At 34.6% G+C, this 18,223-nt stretch overlaps 1 protein-coding gene across 3 annotated transcripts in view; it reads left to right on the forward strand.

Annotated features, from left to right (window-relative positions):
• lpgat1 (lysophosphatidylglycerol acyltransferase 1) overlaps positions 1-18,223 on the forward strand; it is a 92,944-nt gene that overhangs the window by 56,359 nt on the left and 18,362 nt on the right. For 2 of the 3 annotated variants that reach the window (XM_005160439.5, NM_001029958.1), the window contains 1 exon segment: positions 1,217-1,343. In XM_005160439.5, the coding sequence (XP_005160496.1) occupies positions 1,217-1,343 (127 nt within the window). 3 annotated transcript variants of the gene reach the window in all.

The raw sequence follows: 18,223 nt of genomic DNA on the forward strand, positions 1-18,223 counted from the left end.
TATTTTCATAAGCACTCATTCTTAGTCAAATTGCCTTAATATGTGAACTTTTTGTACTTGGCGTTTAGCTGCACTGAAAAATGATCTTATGTCGATTTTCTCTGTCATTTTTTTTTTGTTTTTTTTTTGTATTTGCCAATACATGACACTGCAATGCAAGTTTATTTATACTGTAGCACATTTTATACACAATGGTAATTCAAAGTGCTTCACATAAAGAATGCAAAACTATCATAGCAATAATCACAACAATAAAGACAAAGAATTAAAAAAGGTAAACATTTTAATTTCAAATTAATTGAGTCACTTAAAACAGAATAGAAACTGATTATACAAAAAATACTGTGGGGTTAGTGTGCACAGTGTAGCACAGTGCTCATTTAGCAAATACTCAGCTAAACAATATGCTATTTGTGGTCTTTAATGTTAAGTTAACATTATGCCAAGTCGTCACAAATAAACAATGCATTGAAAACGGCTTTAGCGTTAGCATTGTTAACTAGATAAGTAATTTTAATCGCTAATACAGCAGACTCATGGACAATTACATCTGTAATCAGCATTTTTGCCACAACTAATTCATGAACGAGTCTGTATTAACTGCATTGAAAAGAATCGCTTTATTTAAGGTGGATAAAACCCCCTACTTAACACAGCCGCAGCCACACACCTGACGTGTGCGTGTGTGTGAGTAGGTGAGATGAGGGGAAAAAAAGCACACAGAACCACTTTGAGGAAAGGGAGGGGGAACTCAACTGTTTCTAAATGCATTTTAAATGATAATGCAGTCTTCTTTCTACTTTTAGACAATTATTTTATATATATATATATATATATATATATATATATATGTATACATGTATACAGAGTTTTTTTTTCAAGAGGCGGTTCAAGGCTCGGATGGGAGGCGACATGACCCCCCCACCCCCCCCAAAAATAAAATTATCAAATTAAATTAGCATTTGATGACTTGTTCTGAATGTCCAATCACGCCGGTGTGATCACAGACATGAAATGGTTAAACTGGGAAAAAAATCTCTTTGCTGAGTTGATGGAAATTAATCCAAACTTTTTAATCGATTATCAATTTGGTTCTTTTATAATAAATTCCTAGCCATAAAACTAGAGTTTTTTTTTTTTTTTTTTTTTTCATTTTACTCAAGTTAACTTGGCAAATGTCTTTCTCTTGCTTGATTCTGTGTTTTTCCATCTTCAGGTAACAAACCTAAAGGCCTACAGTGGGTAATAGACATGACCATCGCCTATCCTAATGCAAGACCCATGGACATTCAGACATGGATTTTTGGCTACAGAGATCCAACAGTCACGCATGTACACTACAGGTAAGAAGACTTACAAGTCTCAAAGGTCCAAAGTCTATTTAATGAGTTTGCTGTACAGAACTTTGTTACACTACGCCTCAATCAGGCTGTCCAAAATGAAAGAGTTAGATTAAAATGATGTGTTTGAACGAACTAACCATTCTCTTAAAGAATAAAGTTCAAGAACAAAGAAGTGAATAGTATCTTTGAAAAAATGTTTAATGGCAATCGTCAGTCAGTCAACTACAAAAGACTTCAGTTGTATCTCCAGCCTGAGGGACTTTTTTTGCACATGGTGCGGTTTGTTTTGTGGAGACCTTTTTTTTTGTGGAACATTTTTTTTTTTTTTTTTATCTTAGTAACCTCAGCTATGATTCCATCCACATATTTTTATGCACTCTTTGAAAATATGCGTAAAATTTGAAAACATTTATTCTGATAACAATATATATGTGCATAAATTGTGAGTCAACAAAAAGTCATGTGAATGTTTAAACAGGTCACGTAATTACAAAAATGGGTGCAATGGGACGATGTTGAAGAAATAAACCAGCGGAATGATTACATTGTAAAATATCTGAAATTTTTTGGTCATTCTAAAATCTCTAAGTCAAAGTATGTCATCAAAGTGGTTCATTATTTTATCTCCATAGCTCTCCACGTCTGCTCCCAAAGAGCCTCCAAAAGCCACTGCGCATTTGTTTAGTCTTAATTAATAAATTTAATCTTCATCTTTTAAGATCCGCAGTGGCTTCTTCTACCATAGCAAATTTCATTTTCTTTTTGATATTTGACACCACTGTCAGGTCTTGATGCCCAATTCCGATTTGTTGCCTATATCTGATTTTTTGCTTGTCTGTTTACACGTTCTTTTAATTGTGACTTGTATCAGATTCATGTGTTTACACTTGCCATACAATTTACGACATCACCCATGCAATAAAGGTGTGTTTTAGCATCTGCGCCACACTAGCCACAATGTAAGAAATTGTCTTGCTTTTAACTCGAAATATGCGAAGTTCGCTTAACTTTAAAATAATATTGAGGAAGAGGAGGGCTGTCGTCGCAGCTTGTTTTCTTTGGGTAATATATAGTGTCCAAACAGATTTGTTTCTGTAGGACCCTTTAATCTTATCTTGAACTGAGTCATCTCCCCACAGGGCAAGAAGGCAGGTAACTTCTGCCGTTGACCACTGACCGCTATACCCCTCCATGCTTCCTCTGTTGTTTGTGTTTACTGCATTGGCGTCTCCACACACGCTCTTCCATCTATGTCATTAAACTGCTGAAAAGTACCACATTGTCGCAAGTTTAATGACATACAAAATTGAATGCCTCAATAAATCTGAATTGCCCGTTTATGATATAGTCACATTGTCGCAAATCCAATTTATATCTGATTTATTTCCACATATGAAGCAGGCCTGAAACCAATCTCTGAATATCCCAATGCATGTTTTTTTTCGTGTTTACATGGTCATAGAACAGGTCCGGTCAGTGTCACATATGAGCAAAAAAATCTGAATTTGGGTCACATTTAACTGGCAGGGTAAACGGGGCCTTGGTAAACTATGACATTTTCTTTATATTAGTGTACATCATATTAGTGGACGTAAATCATATTAAAACAATATATATACCATTAATTTGTGTTACAATACTATACACGCTGAAGTATTGTGATACTAAGTCGTATAGCAATACTGTATCTCATAACTAGGGGCAGATGGAATCTGCGGATATTTTTTGCCATTTCTGCAGAGAATTTCGTTGAAAATCTGCAGATTTATGCAGAATGATTTTGGGAGTATCATAACTAAAACCTTAATATATGAAATAAAGTAATACATTTTTAACTTTGTATTTAATGTTTAAAGTGCAAATCCAATAAAATCAACTTTATTTGGTAAACAAACAAGGTTTTTCATATAATATATCTACTAAAAGACAGAAAATATTACTTTACAAACTATATTGTAAATAAATTATATAAATATGTATATATTAGTCAATAATATTACTGAAATTAATTCAAAACATAAATAAATGTAAATTTACAGAAGTAAATAAACAGAATCAATGATGGGCTACAAATCTGTGGAATTCTGTGTGCACAGATTCCATGTGGCCTACTCATAACTCAACTCTATGAAATAAAGAAAATTGCACGAAATACTATGTTATAATAGGCCTACTCGATTTAATTCATAATACTTATAAAGTATTGTATCATGACTTCACCTAAAATATTTTCTAGATAACTGACAGACAAAAAATACTTTAAAATAAAGATACAAATAATACTGCACAAAATTAATGACAAAAAGAGTATTTTTCCAAGAAAATTAGGCTATATGATTTGGCCTAAAAGAGTTTCAATATTTCCTGTTGCTCTTTTTTTTTTTTTTTTTTTTTGTCTTGTCTGGTATTTAAAATTTTACGTTTTGAGTCGTTCTTTTTAAGAGATTGTTGTGGTTGTTGTAGCTACTAAATTATATTGTCAGGAACAGAAATGAACAGATTTAGACGTGTGTTTAAAATGAACAGTCAGAAAACGGGCAATAGGCTACCATAAAAGGTGCAAATTCTATACAAACGTGTGAGCATTTTAGTGACTTTTTCACATGCAACATTATTTTCTAAAGATAAACCATTAATGACGATCGTTTTAAAAAATAGTGGCACTGCCAGTATTTTGGAGCCATATTATTGCGATTCAACCATAGTACCGGTAAACCGTGCAACTCTAATTTATATATTTACTTATCTATCTATATGTAGATATGAGCAAAAAAATAAACTCAATGATTGGCTAAAGCATCTGCAGATTTCTGCTGACGAAGATCCCATCTGGGCCTATGACTAAACAGTTAAACAGTGGTTATCTTCTTTCTAATTCATATTAATAGAGCCTTGGAGCTGAATATGATATTCTTTATGTCACAATGGTTTTAAGATATAAAATATGCAAACTGTACTCCTTGTTTAATAGCGACAAGGCACTGCACTTTTGTGATCTAACTACTAAAGGTTAAACAAGTGCAAGAGATGATAAAAATGATTATTCATAATCTCTTTTCCATCCTTCCATGTGTCATTCCCCATTTCTGAAGCAAGTTTAAGCCCTCTGTGATTTTAGTGCCAGGTGGATAAGTGGTCACTCTGGGTCAACAAACCGCCGGAGATATTTTTTTATCCTCTCCCTGCAAAAACTGTCTTTTATTCTGCTTAGCACAGTACGCTGATTCAGTCACTGCTGTGATTTATGAGGGCCTCAACCGTTTACGTGCTCATCAGTTTTATCTCCACACCTGCCTCAAAACAGGCAAACAAGAAACAGAAGTGTCCAGTTAATGAAGCTTCACAGACCATTACAGGAGAAATAGAGTTGTGCTTTTGATTTTTGAGAGTGCTACATGATTATTGTTGACCAGCATACATTTATAGGCAATTTAATTGATGGTGTATTTATAAAGGTATATTTTCAGTATCCTGTTTGATACATTAAGGGAACACACAATTTTTTTTTGGAGTTATACAGTTTGGGCGATCTCTGCTTCTGGCACTAGTACTTTTAGCTTAGCATAAATTAATTGAGTCGGATTAGACCATTAGCTCAAAAAAAAAAAAAAAAAAACTAATTTAGATTATTTTTATACTTAAAGCTTGACTCCTCTGTAGTTACATCATGTATTCCTATTTCTAGGTTAGTATGGCTTGGAACTATACTCCCATTGTAGCATAATAATTAAGAAACTTTTTTTCTTTTTTATGATATTTTAAATATATGTATATCAGCAATGAAGAATAAACACTGTTTTACTTTTTACATTACACTTGATTATTCAGTAATAGTGGAAGGACAAAACAGTGATATGCATAAGGTGGGACTTCTCATAATGGCGATTCAAACGCATATCAAAAGTTGTGTATTTAGTTGTGTCAATTAGTTGTGTAAATTGCTTCCTTGTCCTCATTTGTAAGTCGCTTTGGATAAAAGCGTCTGCTAAATGACTAAATGTAAATGTAAATATCAATGTTCCGATTATGAGAAATCTGGGCTGTTAATAAAAGAAATACATCTCTTATTTTTCTTATTTCTCATTTGCCCTCTTCATTTACAAATATCATGATATTTTGTGGATGGTTTTCTTGTGATATATTGCTGTTATCGTGATCTATTATTATCGGGGGTGAAATATCATGATAATATCGTACCGTATTACTGTACCAGAATATCTGACTAATTTTAGTTTTTATCTTATTTACGCTTGCAATTTCTTCGATTCGCGCCTCTACAAGATTATTTTAATCAAAGTTAATGATTTAATTCAAAATTGAACTCTTTAAGTCACCTGCCGAAATTGTATTCGTATCGCAAAATAAAAAACAGCAATATCAGATTTTTCCAATATTGTACAGCCCTAGTACCATGGCTGCATATGATATAGTGATATTATGTCCCTAAAAAGTCCCCAGTTATGTAACTTCAAACTATTTTTAGGCACTGCGTATTATCTTTGCACCTACTGTAACTATGGTATGACAGCAGAGTTCCTTGATCAAAACTCTTTGGTCATTTTTGAGCGAGGTGCTAATGGTCTAACCAGATTCTATGTTGTATGCTAAGCTAAGCTAAAAGGGTTTCTGTCAGACTGAGATTGTCTGAATAGTTTAAAAAATGCTAAAACTCAACTAATGATTCTAGGTAGCCTATTTCTTAAAAAAAAAAAAAAAAAAAAACTTTGATCCTTTAAGCTTTTATGGCTCAAGTGCTATTGGCCTTACTCTTCACTTACTACAAATGCAGCCATTAGAACCTTATTGACCCAATACTTCTGGCTTGATTCACTTTTGTTTGATGTTGCAAACTAGTATTTCCTTATTGTATTATGTTTTTTTTTTTTTGTGTAGCTTTAGGCACATTTGTTTTTAGAGCAGGTAGTTTGACCTTTTACTGCCGTTTGTTATTTCCCCAATAGGCTAATTAATCGGAAGTGCTAAAACAGTTGTAGAAAAGAGCTTACAATGTGGCATTGTGGAATTGTAGCAATGTTTTATAAACAATGTAAAACAGCTTTTATTGTAGCCAAAATAAAACAAATACGACTTTCTCTAGAAGAAAAAATATTATCAGACATACTGTGAAAAATTCCCTGCTCTGTTAAACATACTTTAGGAAATATTTGAAAAAGATAAACAAATTCAAAGGGGGCTAATAATTCTGACTAACTGTATCTGCTGATTGCTTGAACTCAATGGCCAAATAATAGATGTTTGCATTAGGAAGAATCTATTAACATGTACACTCTTAAATACTATTATTATGACAAAGAATGTGTACATGCAAATTAGGAGAATAAATTTATAGTGTGGAGTGTACAGTTGAAGTCAGAATTATTAGCCCCCCCCCCCCCCCCCCCCCCCCCTAAAATATTAGACCACTTGTTTATTTTTTCCCCAATTTCTGTTTAATGGAGACAATATTTTCAAACACATTTCTAAACATAATAGTTTTAATAACATATTTATAATAACTGATTTATTTTATCTTTGCCATGATGACATTAAATAATATTTTACTAGATATTTTTCATCACACTTCTATACAGCTTAAAGTGACATATAAAGGCTTAACTAGGCAGGTTTGGGTAATTAGGGAAGTTATTGTATAATGATAGTTTGTTTTGTAGATTTTTGAGAAAAAATAGAGCTTAAAGGGGCTAATAATTTTGTCCCTAAAATTGTGTTTAAAAAATTGAAAACTGCTTTTATTCTAGCCAAAATATAACAAATAAGAATTTTTCCGGAAGAAAAAATATTATCGCACATACTGTGAAAAATCAACTTCAACTGTATATGTAAACAATGTACTGCATAAATAAGTATAGACCTGTCACAGCAATCGACTTATTGTGCAATACTTGGAGATGACTTCAATAAGTTTTGACATTGCCATAAATATTTACAAATTCACAAATAACGGTAAAGCCATTTTACAATGACATTTAAATTATACCGGTGTTTATATTTAGACATTAACCCAAATAGACATTTAATAGTATATATAATAGGACAATTACATTTTTAACATCAAATTACAGAATCAAAATAACATGTAAGAAAGCTAGGTATTTTAAAGTGTTTATGATATTATTATATTGGTATATTTAAATATAATCAGAGGCCTAAAATGTCTGAAAATGACAATACTATTGCTTATTGCTAAGATTCGTTACAATTTATCACACAACAAAAAATTTCTTATCATTTCAGTCCTAATGAGAATATATATATATATATATATATATATATATATATATATATATATATATATATATATAGATAGATAGATAGATAGATAGATAGATAGATAGATTCTCAGCGAATATAAACAATATTGATAAAAAAAAGTTTGACGAAAATATTTTATTGTCCAGTTATATTCATTAAAATAAGACTGTGGTTACCTAACATCTTTAGAAATCATACATTTAAAATATGGTGTTGCAAAAAATTCATAAATAGATAACTACAAACTTCAAAATTTTAACTAAACATAATATTTATTTCTGGTCCTCTTTGATTTTCTTTTTTTTTTTTTTTTTTTACATTTTTTATTTTGTTTTGTTTTGTTTTTTTTTAACATTCAACTATTTTGGGTGTAGTGATTTTGGTTTGTGATCTTATTTTGTTTAATTAAGGTTTTGGAACTTAATGTATATAAACAAATATATTATTGTACAGTATCCTATAAGAGGAATTACTTTTAAAAGAGAGATCTTTAAGGGATGACTTCCTTTATACTGGACATTTGTTATCTATATATATAGCATTGCAGACGATTATGACAAAACTTTATCAAATCATTATGAGCTAAGATGACATGTTAGTGATTATAAGGAGAGCTCCCCTTGTATGTTTGTTGGCTATAATCCATTATAATCCTATAAACCATTAATCCAAGATTGCCACTTGGCATTGTGTAGCGTTTACTGCTTTACTCAAAGTAAGTGAAAAAGGTATAGCTGTGGTGATTTGTAAAGGGCACGAGCTAATTAGCATATTCATGGTTTCATGTATTTTAAATGTGACAAGGGTGTAGAGTTTTTTCAACAGCATTTAATTTCATTGGGTTTTGTGTTGTGCTGGGCAATGCTTAAACAGAGTGATCAATATTAATCACTTGATTTTTCTGTATTCATCAATCATTTCATCGATCAATTAAAAAGTAGTGTATTGTAGGCATGGGATGATAACCATTTTCAAGGTAAACTGTGGTTTAAAAAAGTCAAGGTTTTAAAACTGCCAACGTTTTCTGTAATACTTAAATAATGTAAAATTATTTTTATTTACATTTGTTTTTCTTCTTCTTTTTTTTTTTTTTTTTTTTTTTTTTTTTTAGTTTTTTAGGACAAGAGTATCTCCAACAGAAAAGATTTCCAAAGATGCAGTTTAAGTGGTAAAGAAATTAGTTTTTTTTTAAACAAATGAAGACAGCAGAAATAAAAGATTCATTTGAATTATTTAGCCTAACATGTTTACTAGGGATGTAACGGTATTGTAAATACCGTCATACCGCAATATTAATTTTTTTCGATATTACCGAAGTCGCATGACTCGGTAAAACTATAGGTCTCCTGAGAAAATTTGCTCAGGCGAATGAAGCGAACGGGACGTAGCTGAAACTTCATTTCCCATCAGCCCCGGCGTGGCCATAATCCTTTGCGGTCTGTTGTCGCTACAGATCCAGTAATGCGGAAATGGAGTGTGCTGCTAGTAGCGGAGATGAAAAAAAGATGGAAATGATCGAACCTAAAGCGGGTGTTGTCGCCGCGCGCGTGCTGAATAGCGGTGCTGTCGCGCGCGTTCTGATCAGCGGTGCTGTCGCGCGCGTTCTGATCAGCTGTGTTGTGGCGCGCGTATTGTAAAGCGCCGAGGGGGGGTTGAGCGCGCATATTCAAGAGAGGTGTTGTCGCGCGCCTACTGAAGGGCTGGATTGGACGGAGGGTGTGTCGCGTCGCGGGGGCACTTTTGATCGTTTTGGAAGGGCATTTTCTATCCAAGACTAAAAAGGGCATGTGCACTGCACAGGTTGAGCCCTATGTGTGCACGTGCCTGCAAGTTGGGGAATACGACTAATAAAAGTCATGGGGACTGCAGAAACACAGCACACTGTTCAGATTGATTCAGACATTGACTTGTACCGCAAAGAGACCTCTATCTCACTCATGATTTGTCTTCTCAAGTGGGGGAAAGACAATGCACAATGTTACCCCACTGCTGTCAACCTGGGCCAAGTCATATCTCTCTTGTTCCAGAAACCTCAGTACCAAATGAGAGGGTTTTTTTTTCTGTTGCAGGGGACATTGTAAATGCCCAGAGATACCAGCTTTTACCAGATTATAATTATATGATAATTTTCCTTTAAACCCATCTCTATCTAAGTGAGTGAGTGATTAAATGTTGAATGTGATGAGTTTTCAACAATACTAAATTGAAACTTTATTTTTTTACATGGTTTAATATTTTTTTGTTATTAAAATTGAAGTTAGTGTTTCAAAGCTTACAGATAGATGGCTAATTTGTATGTCATTGACACTTTTGGCACTTTTTTTGGAGTATTTTCAAAAGTTTTTTTTTTCCTGTAAATGATTCAATAAATACCGTACCGTGACATTCATACCGAGGTATTACCGAACCGTGAAATTCTGATACCGTTACATCCCTAATGTTTACTGTTTCAAAATATTTTTAATGTTTCTCAAAATAAAATAAACTGTGTTCAAAGGGGAAAAAGTTTTAGTTTTTTTTTTTACCCAGACATTTAAAAAAGAACTTATTTTAAAGCAGTAATCACAATACAGTGGTACCGTGAAACTGTGATTTTTTTTTTTTTTTTTTCAAGGTTAGTATACCCTAAGAATCTTATACTGGCCCATGTATTGCACGCTTATTTAAAAAGAAAATTTAGGTATATGGGGGAAAAAGTGCAATAACACTTTAAATAATTGGTGTGTTTTGTTAGTTCTACTTATTAACAGATAAACTATATTGTATTTTAAATATCTAAAATAAAAGTATAATTTAATATATAAAATATTTAACTTAAACATTAATACAATCCAGTTAAATGTAAAACCAAAGCTGTTTGGTTTCCACCAGATGTGGCAAATTTAGTGATAATTAAGTAACCATTACATCAGTGGTTCTCAGTTCCTGTCCTCGCACCACGCTGTTCTCAGATAACGGCGCGATAGATTAGAGCTTTATACATTAACGGTGTTCACAATTACAGGCTCCCTACACAGTCTTTAATACTCTCTACTAACCTATACTAACCCTCTACTAACTTGTGTCTATCTTGCAAGTTCAAGTGATTTAACTCAGTAATAAGTCAATGAAAATGCACAAATATTAGCAACATTAGGTGGGTTGGGGGTTGGGTCTTTGGGCCTACTTACACTATGCTGTCTATCTCTATGCTAGTACTATCTGTACTGTGCCCAGGCCCGTTTCCCGGATCGTTTGAGAAGTGTGAGTGTGCTGAATCGGACTCAGGCATGGTTCACTTGGCCGGCCCTGGCCCGGTTGGAAGAGGTGGGCCTGAGCACGGTACGCTTGTAGTGTGAGTGCAAAACGCTCCAAAGCCCGAAACTAAAAGCGAGACGTGACTTTTAAGGGACTGTTTCATATGGATTTATTAATCAATCTTACTGTTCAGTGAACGCAAACTGCCGTAGTTTATTAAAGACACAAACCCCTCACTGCACGACAGCTGCGCACCTTAAGCAAACCTCATTCCTGCAGCACGAGGGCTTTTTGATTGTTTATGAGCGCCAAAAGTGGCGGATCTGTTTGGCGAAATATCTGAATGCGTGTCACCGCATACCTAAGGACTGTTTGGCGAAATATTTGACTGCATGTCACTGCATATCATACGACTTAAACGATATAACTAGAGAAATCTCCACTGTGATGCTGAGCGAGAGCGCTAACTGAACAGCGCAGCATCAATGACATAAGCGTGCCCAGGCCCGATTGTAGTGTGAGTGCGGGCCATCGGGGGAGACGGGAAGGGGGACAAGCGTGCTTTGGCCCGGTTCGAGGCAACTGTACAGTGTGAGTACGGCCTTTTTCTCTAAAAATTGTTTTCTGCATTTTTTCCTCAAATATTGTATTTAAGAAGTATAGTAATACAGTTTAAATGATATAAGTTTAAATACTGCACTTTAGTGACATTTTATTAAATATTTTGTGATAGATTAGCTTGACTGCTGGATTCATGTGCATGCTTTTTGCAGTAACAAAAATAATGACTGTTGTCAAGTTGCTTACAAAGATCATGTGCTCATAATTTATATATAAAGTTTGCAGCACTTAAAGCTGTTTCTCTAAAGAGGCACAGGTCAGATTTTCTCCAGGTCATCATTTATTTCATTTAAATTATTGTGTCTAAAAACAAATAGTAAGACCTGTCCAGTTTTATCTAGAATATGTTCCAGACCTCCTTCAGAAGTTGTCAGAGCGATCGGATTTGTATCCAATCAGAATAAAACGAATATACGACCAGGTGTAAAAATCCTTAAAAGCACAGACATGATGGGATTAGCACTATTTGCTGTGAAGTGAAAGTTGACAGCTGAGGACTTTGCTTTGCATTAAAGTTTTCATTGGACATTTATTTTTGAAAAAAATAATGGCAAAAATAAAGAATGGGAGGTCACAGGACAAAGCAATAAAGCCCAATATACAGGACGTCCCGGCTAATGAGGCCAGTTAGTCTAGATAGAACCTCATGGTAGCAACAGATTCTCATCTGTTAGGAAGTAGTGTTAGCCTTACCCTGTTTGGCAGTCTTTTTGAACATATGTCAATATTTTTGACAATGGCGCTGCTGCCTGCTTTCTCTTCCATCTCTTTCTCGTTTCGACCCATAACATTACTCGGTATGCATGAGGATGTTGCATCAAAAAAAATCAAACGCTACCGCTCGGTGGGCTAAGTCACGTAACTCATTTCACATTCATGTGGTTTGAGGCTTCATGGGATTCAAATTACTGACCATAGTTATTTGAAATTATGCTTTATTATGAAATATTTATTTTTAAAATTTGCATAAAATAATTAAAAGGACAAATTCTGTAAATTTTGGCTGTTGGTGGAACCACCGGAACCCCTCTATCTACAGGCATGAATTCAACTCAAGCTCAAAATGTGCTTGAATAAGGCCCCTTTGAGATGTTCTCATTCTCTGAGAAACGTGATAACATCCATCCCAATTCAGTGTTTATCACTCCACTGCATTGTTTCTCTGTGTACACGTATACTCAGAGCTGGTGAGCAATGGAGTTAAAATAATAAAAGTAATTATTACAAATTGCTAGGGGTGTCACGATTTCGATTTTTAATTGAAATCGATCGAAATTTATGCTCAATTTCGATTATCGAATCAAAAAATAGAATCATCGATGCTGCCACGCCCCCATGTCACGTCAGCTTGGCTTGTCAAGCGGGAAAAAACAGGCTTGTTGAAGTGCTTGTTAAACTGCAGAAGCAGGAGACCCGTCGACAGAGCTTAAACCCTCTCCTCTTTCAATGAAGTCGCCGTTGTGTAAGCATTTCGGATTTCCAGTGAGTTATGTTGACAACGTCCGTGTTGTCGACAAAAAAAAAAATAACACAGTTTTGCAAGCTCTGCTATTTACGTATTACGTACGGTTCGTCCGATAGACAACACCGGCATCGTGATCCTCCACCCGCCCTCGTTGCAAATCCGCTCGCGGAAAGTACACACTCAGGCCATGTTTACACTGTCTTTGTTTTTAAATGGCATTTTAGAACGACAACGATTTGACATCCACAGTGGCGTGTAGCGTTTCTAAGCAGCCCTCCTTCCTCTCTACCTCTGAAAATGCACATCACGTGACCACACAGACACAGACGCACACACAGCCATATGAGCTGGAGACAGCAGGTCCAGGCAGTCACTTGTACTTTCACTCACTTGTACTGTGTCATTTTAGCGAACACCTCAGATACTGTTGGCTGGTACCTGTTGGTTGTGCGTCTTTTTTACCGATGCCATTATAACGACACAGATCACTGCCTATTCACGAGTCCCGCAGAAAAAAGTGATTGACAGGTGGTAATTATGTGTGTAGCTTGCCTTTATTCATTTACTGTATGATTTGTTTATGGGTAAAACAAAGACCATGCAGGTCAGGTAGTTTAAACGGTAGGCTACAAATAATTATTGGTCATTAATTAATTATTCATAATCGAAAATCGAATCGAATCGTGCCTTTAGAATCGAAAATGTAATCGAATCGAGGATTTGGAGGATCGTGATACCCTTACAAATTGCATTACTGCATTGAAAGAACCAATAAGAAGGCATGTATTTCAGGGTTTTTTTTTTTTTGCATTAAAAAGTTACTAGATGGCTGCCACCTCCAGCTCTTGACAGAAATCAGATGGAACCAAAAGACCAGAAATGATGCTTAATTTTAATCTAATATTTTTACGTTTATATCAGCTTTTGTTTTTATACAAGTTTTTGACCTATGTTATTAGCTCTCAATTAAGTGCGTGTACAGCAGTGCTGAAAGCCAGACAGTGATGGCAGAAGTGATGCTCTTCTAGTTAGAGCTGTAGATTCTTTTTGGTTAGACATGGTTATGTCAGATCTACAGACACAAGGCCATGATCGCATTGATAACCTGACCTCTAAGTGACCTGACCTCCAACTGACTCACCAATAACTGTTTCCTGCTAAACAGGCACTATTGCTCTTTTCGCGCACATGCTTTTTTTTTACACTAGAGATCTATCGTTCGCCACAAACTGCAGTCTGATTTTAATTCTGACTGACACTGAAATGGCCTAAAACCAAACAAACACTCTGCGAACACTTGTTTTTCCTGTCACACTTAGTTTGTCTCGATGCAGGCTGGTTATGGGCACTCCCCATTCACTGCTCTTTCAGTGTAGAGCTAATTTTGATGTATTTGTGGCCATCAAATCAAACACTGTGAGCTCACATGTTTAATCAGTGTCTGCAGTTCACTCCACCTTGGTTTACACAGAAACATAATATGCTGATTGGCTTGTCTTAGTACACACTTGAAGGTTTCTAGAGGGTTTTTTTTTGGTCAACAGTTCTTAATAAATAATTTCTTTTTCCATTTCATTAAACATTTTAATAATCAGCACCTCTTTTCCATTATAAAGAACTTTTTGTGCTGTGTAATATTTCAGGAGAAATGTTCTTAACAGAACTATAAATACTTTATTGTGATGTGGAATTGACTTTCGGATAAGCCACACGATGCTAATCCAGTACACCTCTTGGTTTCATTGCAAAATAAGAGTCAAACCACAGTCAAATAAATAAAACAAAGCTATTTTTGTTGCATGCTCTGAGTTTGAATTGAATTTTTCACAATATTTTTAGTGAAATGTAATACTTAATTCAAAATAATAAGGATAAATCTGTTTATTTATGCATTTGGAAGTGGCACCTAATTGTTTTTTTTTTTAATCAAACAATTAAAACATTTATTCAAAACTGGTTTTATTCTTAAAATCATCACTTTATTGTACATTGTGTTAAATAAATCTTTTTCTAGTGTGACTTATGCACTGTCATTAAAATAGTGTAGAATTATTATTTCAGGTCATATCTTGCATTTTTTTGTCGTTTGCTCACAGAATTTAGTCAGCACTCAAAACTCCATTTATATGGTTGACTAATTTAAGCTCAACAAATAAGTGTGATTGCTTCATCTTCTTTAATGCAAAATGTGCTGGTCAACATGCAGTGGGAAGGGGCCCTTTTACATATTTGTTAATTTCCGTGGCATTTTGCCACAACATGTCTGTTTTATGGTACTGCTCTGCTAACTGAAATGATGAGGCACAAAATGTCACTAGCTAGGTTTCCATCTTTACCTGAAGAAGTTTATCATGTTGTTCGCACAGATGACTACAGTATTGCTATAGCCTTGTCACCAACAGCAAACAAGACAAGAATAAAGCTTGATTTATACCGGTGCTCCTCACAAAATAGACGAGGCTTTTACACTTGCCACGTTTACCATTGTGGTATTTTTATTTTTTAAACGACAGGGGGCGGTCAAAAGAAACCCGTAAAGTTTCCGGAACTACGTCAGATCATTAATATCATTCAAGATTTTTGAACAGATTAATTTAATGATTTTTATTAAGTATTTTAATGATAATAAGGATTTTAATAACCATTCAAGATTTTTATTTTTTTTTAAATCAAACTTTGATTTATCACTTAATTTTGTTCATATCTTGGACAGTTTTACCTATTTAAGTTTATTAAAATATTAATGACAACAGAACACGGGTTGCTCTATAAATCTATGTTTTATTACGGCAAGAATAATAGGCAAAAAAGAAAAGTACACTTACTAAAAAATACTGATGTTTTTTAGATTTAGCCCACTCCACAATTGACACATTACTGTCTGGCACGTTTTTGTCCTATTTTATGCTGAAAAGACAATAATTGCCCAACATTCCTGACCATTATCACCAATAAAGCCTAGAGAAACAGCTCATCAGTATATAGTAAACTGAGGTTCAAATATTTCTTTCAGTTATCAAAGAAATAATTGTTACTTTTATTTAGTTTTGTTACTATTAAATTGTTTTAAATTCAAAATTGTAATGTTTACATCAGTGTAAAACCTGTGAATGGTGGAAAAACATTTTGCAATTTTTTATTAAAAACCACATGGGTATCCATTTTTGCCATGTACTCTTTTTTTCTCTTTTTACATAAAAAATGTCCTCCTTTCCCACAGATATTGCAATTTCTAGCCAAGAATTATTGGTCATCTGGTTCTCCCTATGATCATGCATAAACGCATCATAAAGATGTCTGGTACAGTCGTACCTGTTTCAGACAAAATCTCTTCAAAGTCATATTTAATTTAAAAGAAACGTGGTGCTGCATGGACTGTTCACTCGAGTTTTAAAAAATGTTGTGCTCTCCGCTGGCTGAAATCATGTTGCGCGCACCCAAAGCGAATCTCCACAAACTCCGTGATGACGTCACAATCGCTCCACGCACTCAAGCAAACTAGCAAACGCATCAAGGATAAACCAAGCTTAATAGAGACAGCTGATTACTCACTTGAGTGTAATGTGTACTATGTCAGAGTTTATCCAGCAAGTTAGTTTTCATCTTCCATTATTCCGTTAAATGATTATAACGCTATGTCACACCAATTCATAACTTTTTGATTTAGTGGCTATTTTGTATGTGTTTGTACGATCTCATTTGTACAGTTTAGTACGATTTGCTTGTCCCCCAATGATGGTTGGGTTTAGAGGTGGGGTTTGGTGCCACGCTTCCTAAAATCTTACATTTTTGTACGACTGAACTCACACAAATTAGCCACTAAACTGAGAAAATGTAAAATACTTGCATTTCCTTGTGAGATCAGGCTAATTATTTGCACCAATGTCCAAATCTTTCTTTTTTTACGAAAAATGTATTTTTATTTTACTTTGAAATGTGCATAAACATAGGTTGATGGAAACCAAGCTACTGCCAAATATCATAAATTATGCATCAATAGGGCGCAAATGTGTTAGCATTTAAGTATTGACGATTTTTTTTATTTAAAAGTTCAGTTTCAATTTGGTGTCCTTGAATATTTATTCTTGTTTGCATGGAGTTATGCTAGATATAAAATGCATTTGAAATGGTTTTACTCTAGAGCCCTAATATTTAAGGAAATTATTATTATTATTTTCTTTTATTATTATTATTATTAATATTATTATTATTATTATTATTATTATTTTAGTTGCTCAGTATCCACAGAGCAAATGTTTGTATTTTACTAAGCCTACTAACAAATGAAAATTCACCTGAAACTAATCTCAGGGATAAAGTGGTTTAATTAGTTTGGGGAAGATGCTCCATTTCAAGGAAGACCTGTGGAGCCTCTGGGGAAAATAATGCCGTCCGCAACAAATTGGCATCATGATTCGCAATTACTGTCTTGGAAATATAAGCTTGTCCTTTTGTCTTATCAGTGCCCATGTTAAATCAGAAGTAAGCTAATTTTTTTACAAGAACATAAGTGTTTTCAGTCATGGTGTGGGAAATTTAAATGTTTTACCTACTTTTTACCTGACCCACTTTTGCCTTTAGAGCTGCCTTAATCCTTTGTAGCATAGATTCAACAAGGTACTGGAAATATTGCTCAGAGATTTTTGTTCATGTTAACATGATAGCATCATGCAGTGGCTGCAGATTTGTCAGCTGCACATCCATGATGCGAATCTCCCGTTCCACCACATCCCAAAGGTGCTGTATTGGATTGAGATCTGGCATAGACACGATGCTCAATGGGTACTAATGGGCCCAAAGTGTGCCAAGAAAACAACTACACCATTACAGCACCACTACCAGCCTGAACCATTGATACAAGGCGGGATGGATCCATGCTTTCATGTTGTTGACACTAAATTCTGACACTAAATTCCTGTTCTAGCTGCCAGGAGTAGCACCTGGTGTGGTCTTCTGCTGCTGTAGTCCATCCGCCTCAAGGTTGGACATGTTGTGCGTTCAGAGATGCTCTTCTGCATACCTCAGTTGTAATGAGTGGTTATACAAGTTACTGTTGCCTATCTTTCAGTTGGAACCATTTTGACCATTCTCCCTTGACCTCTGGCATCAACAAGGCATTTGTGCCCACAGAACTGCAGCTCACTGGATATTTTTTCCTTTTCTGACAGTTTCTGTATACCCTAGAGATAGTTGTGCGGGAAATCCCAGTAGATTAGCAGTTTCTGAAATACTCAGATCAACCTGTCTGACAACAACAACCATGTCACGTTCAAAGTCACTTAAA

Source organism: Danio rerio, chromosome 20 (assembly GCF_049306965.1).
Source record: "Danio rerio strain Tuebingen ecotype United States chromosome 20, GRCz12tu, whole genome shotgun sequence".
In the NCBI taxonomy this organism is placed as follows: domain Eukaryota; kingdom Metazoa; phylum Chordata; class Actinopteri; order Cypriniformes; family Danionidae; genus Danio; species Danio rerio.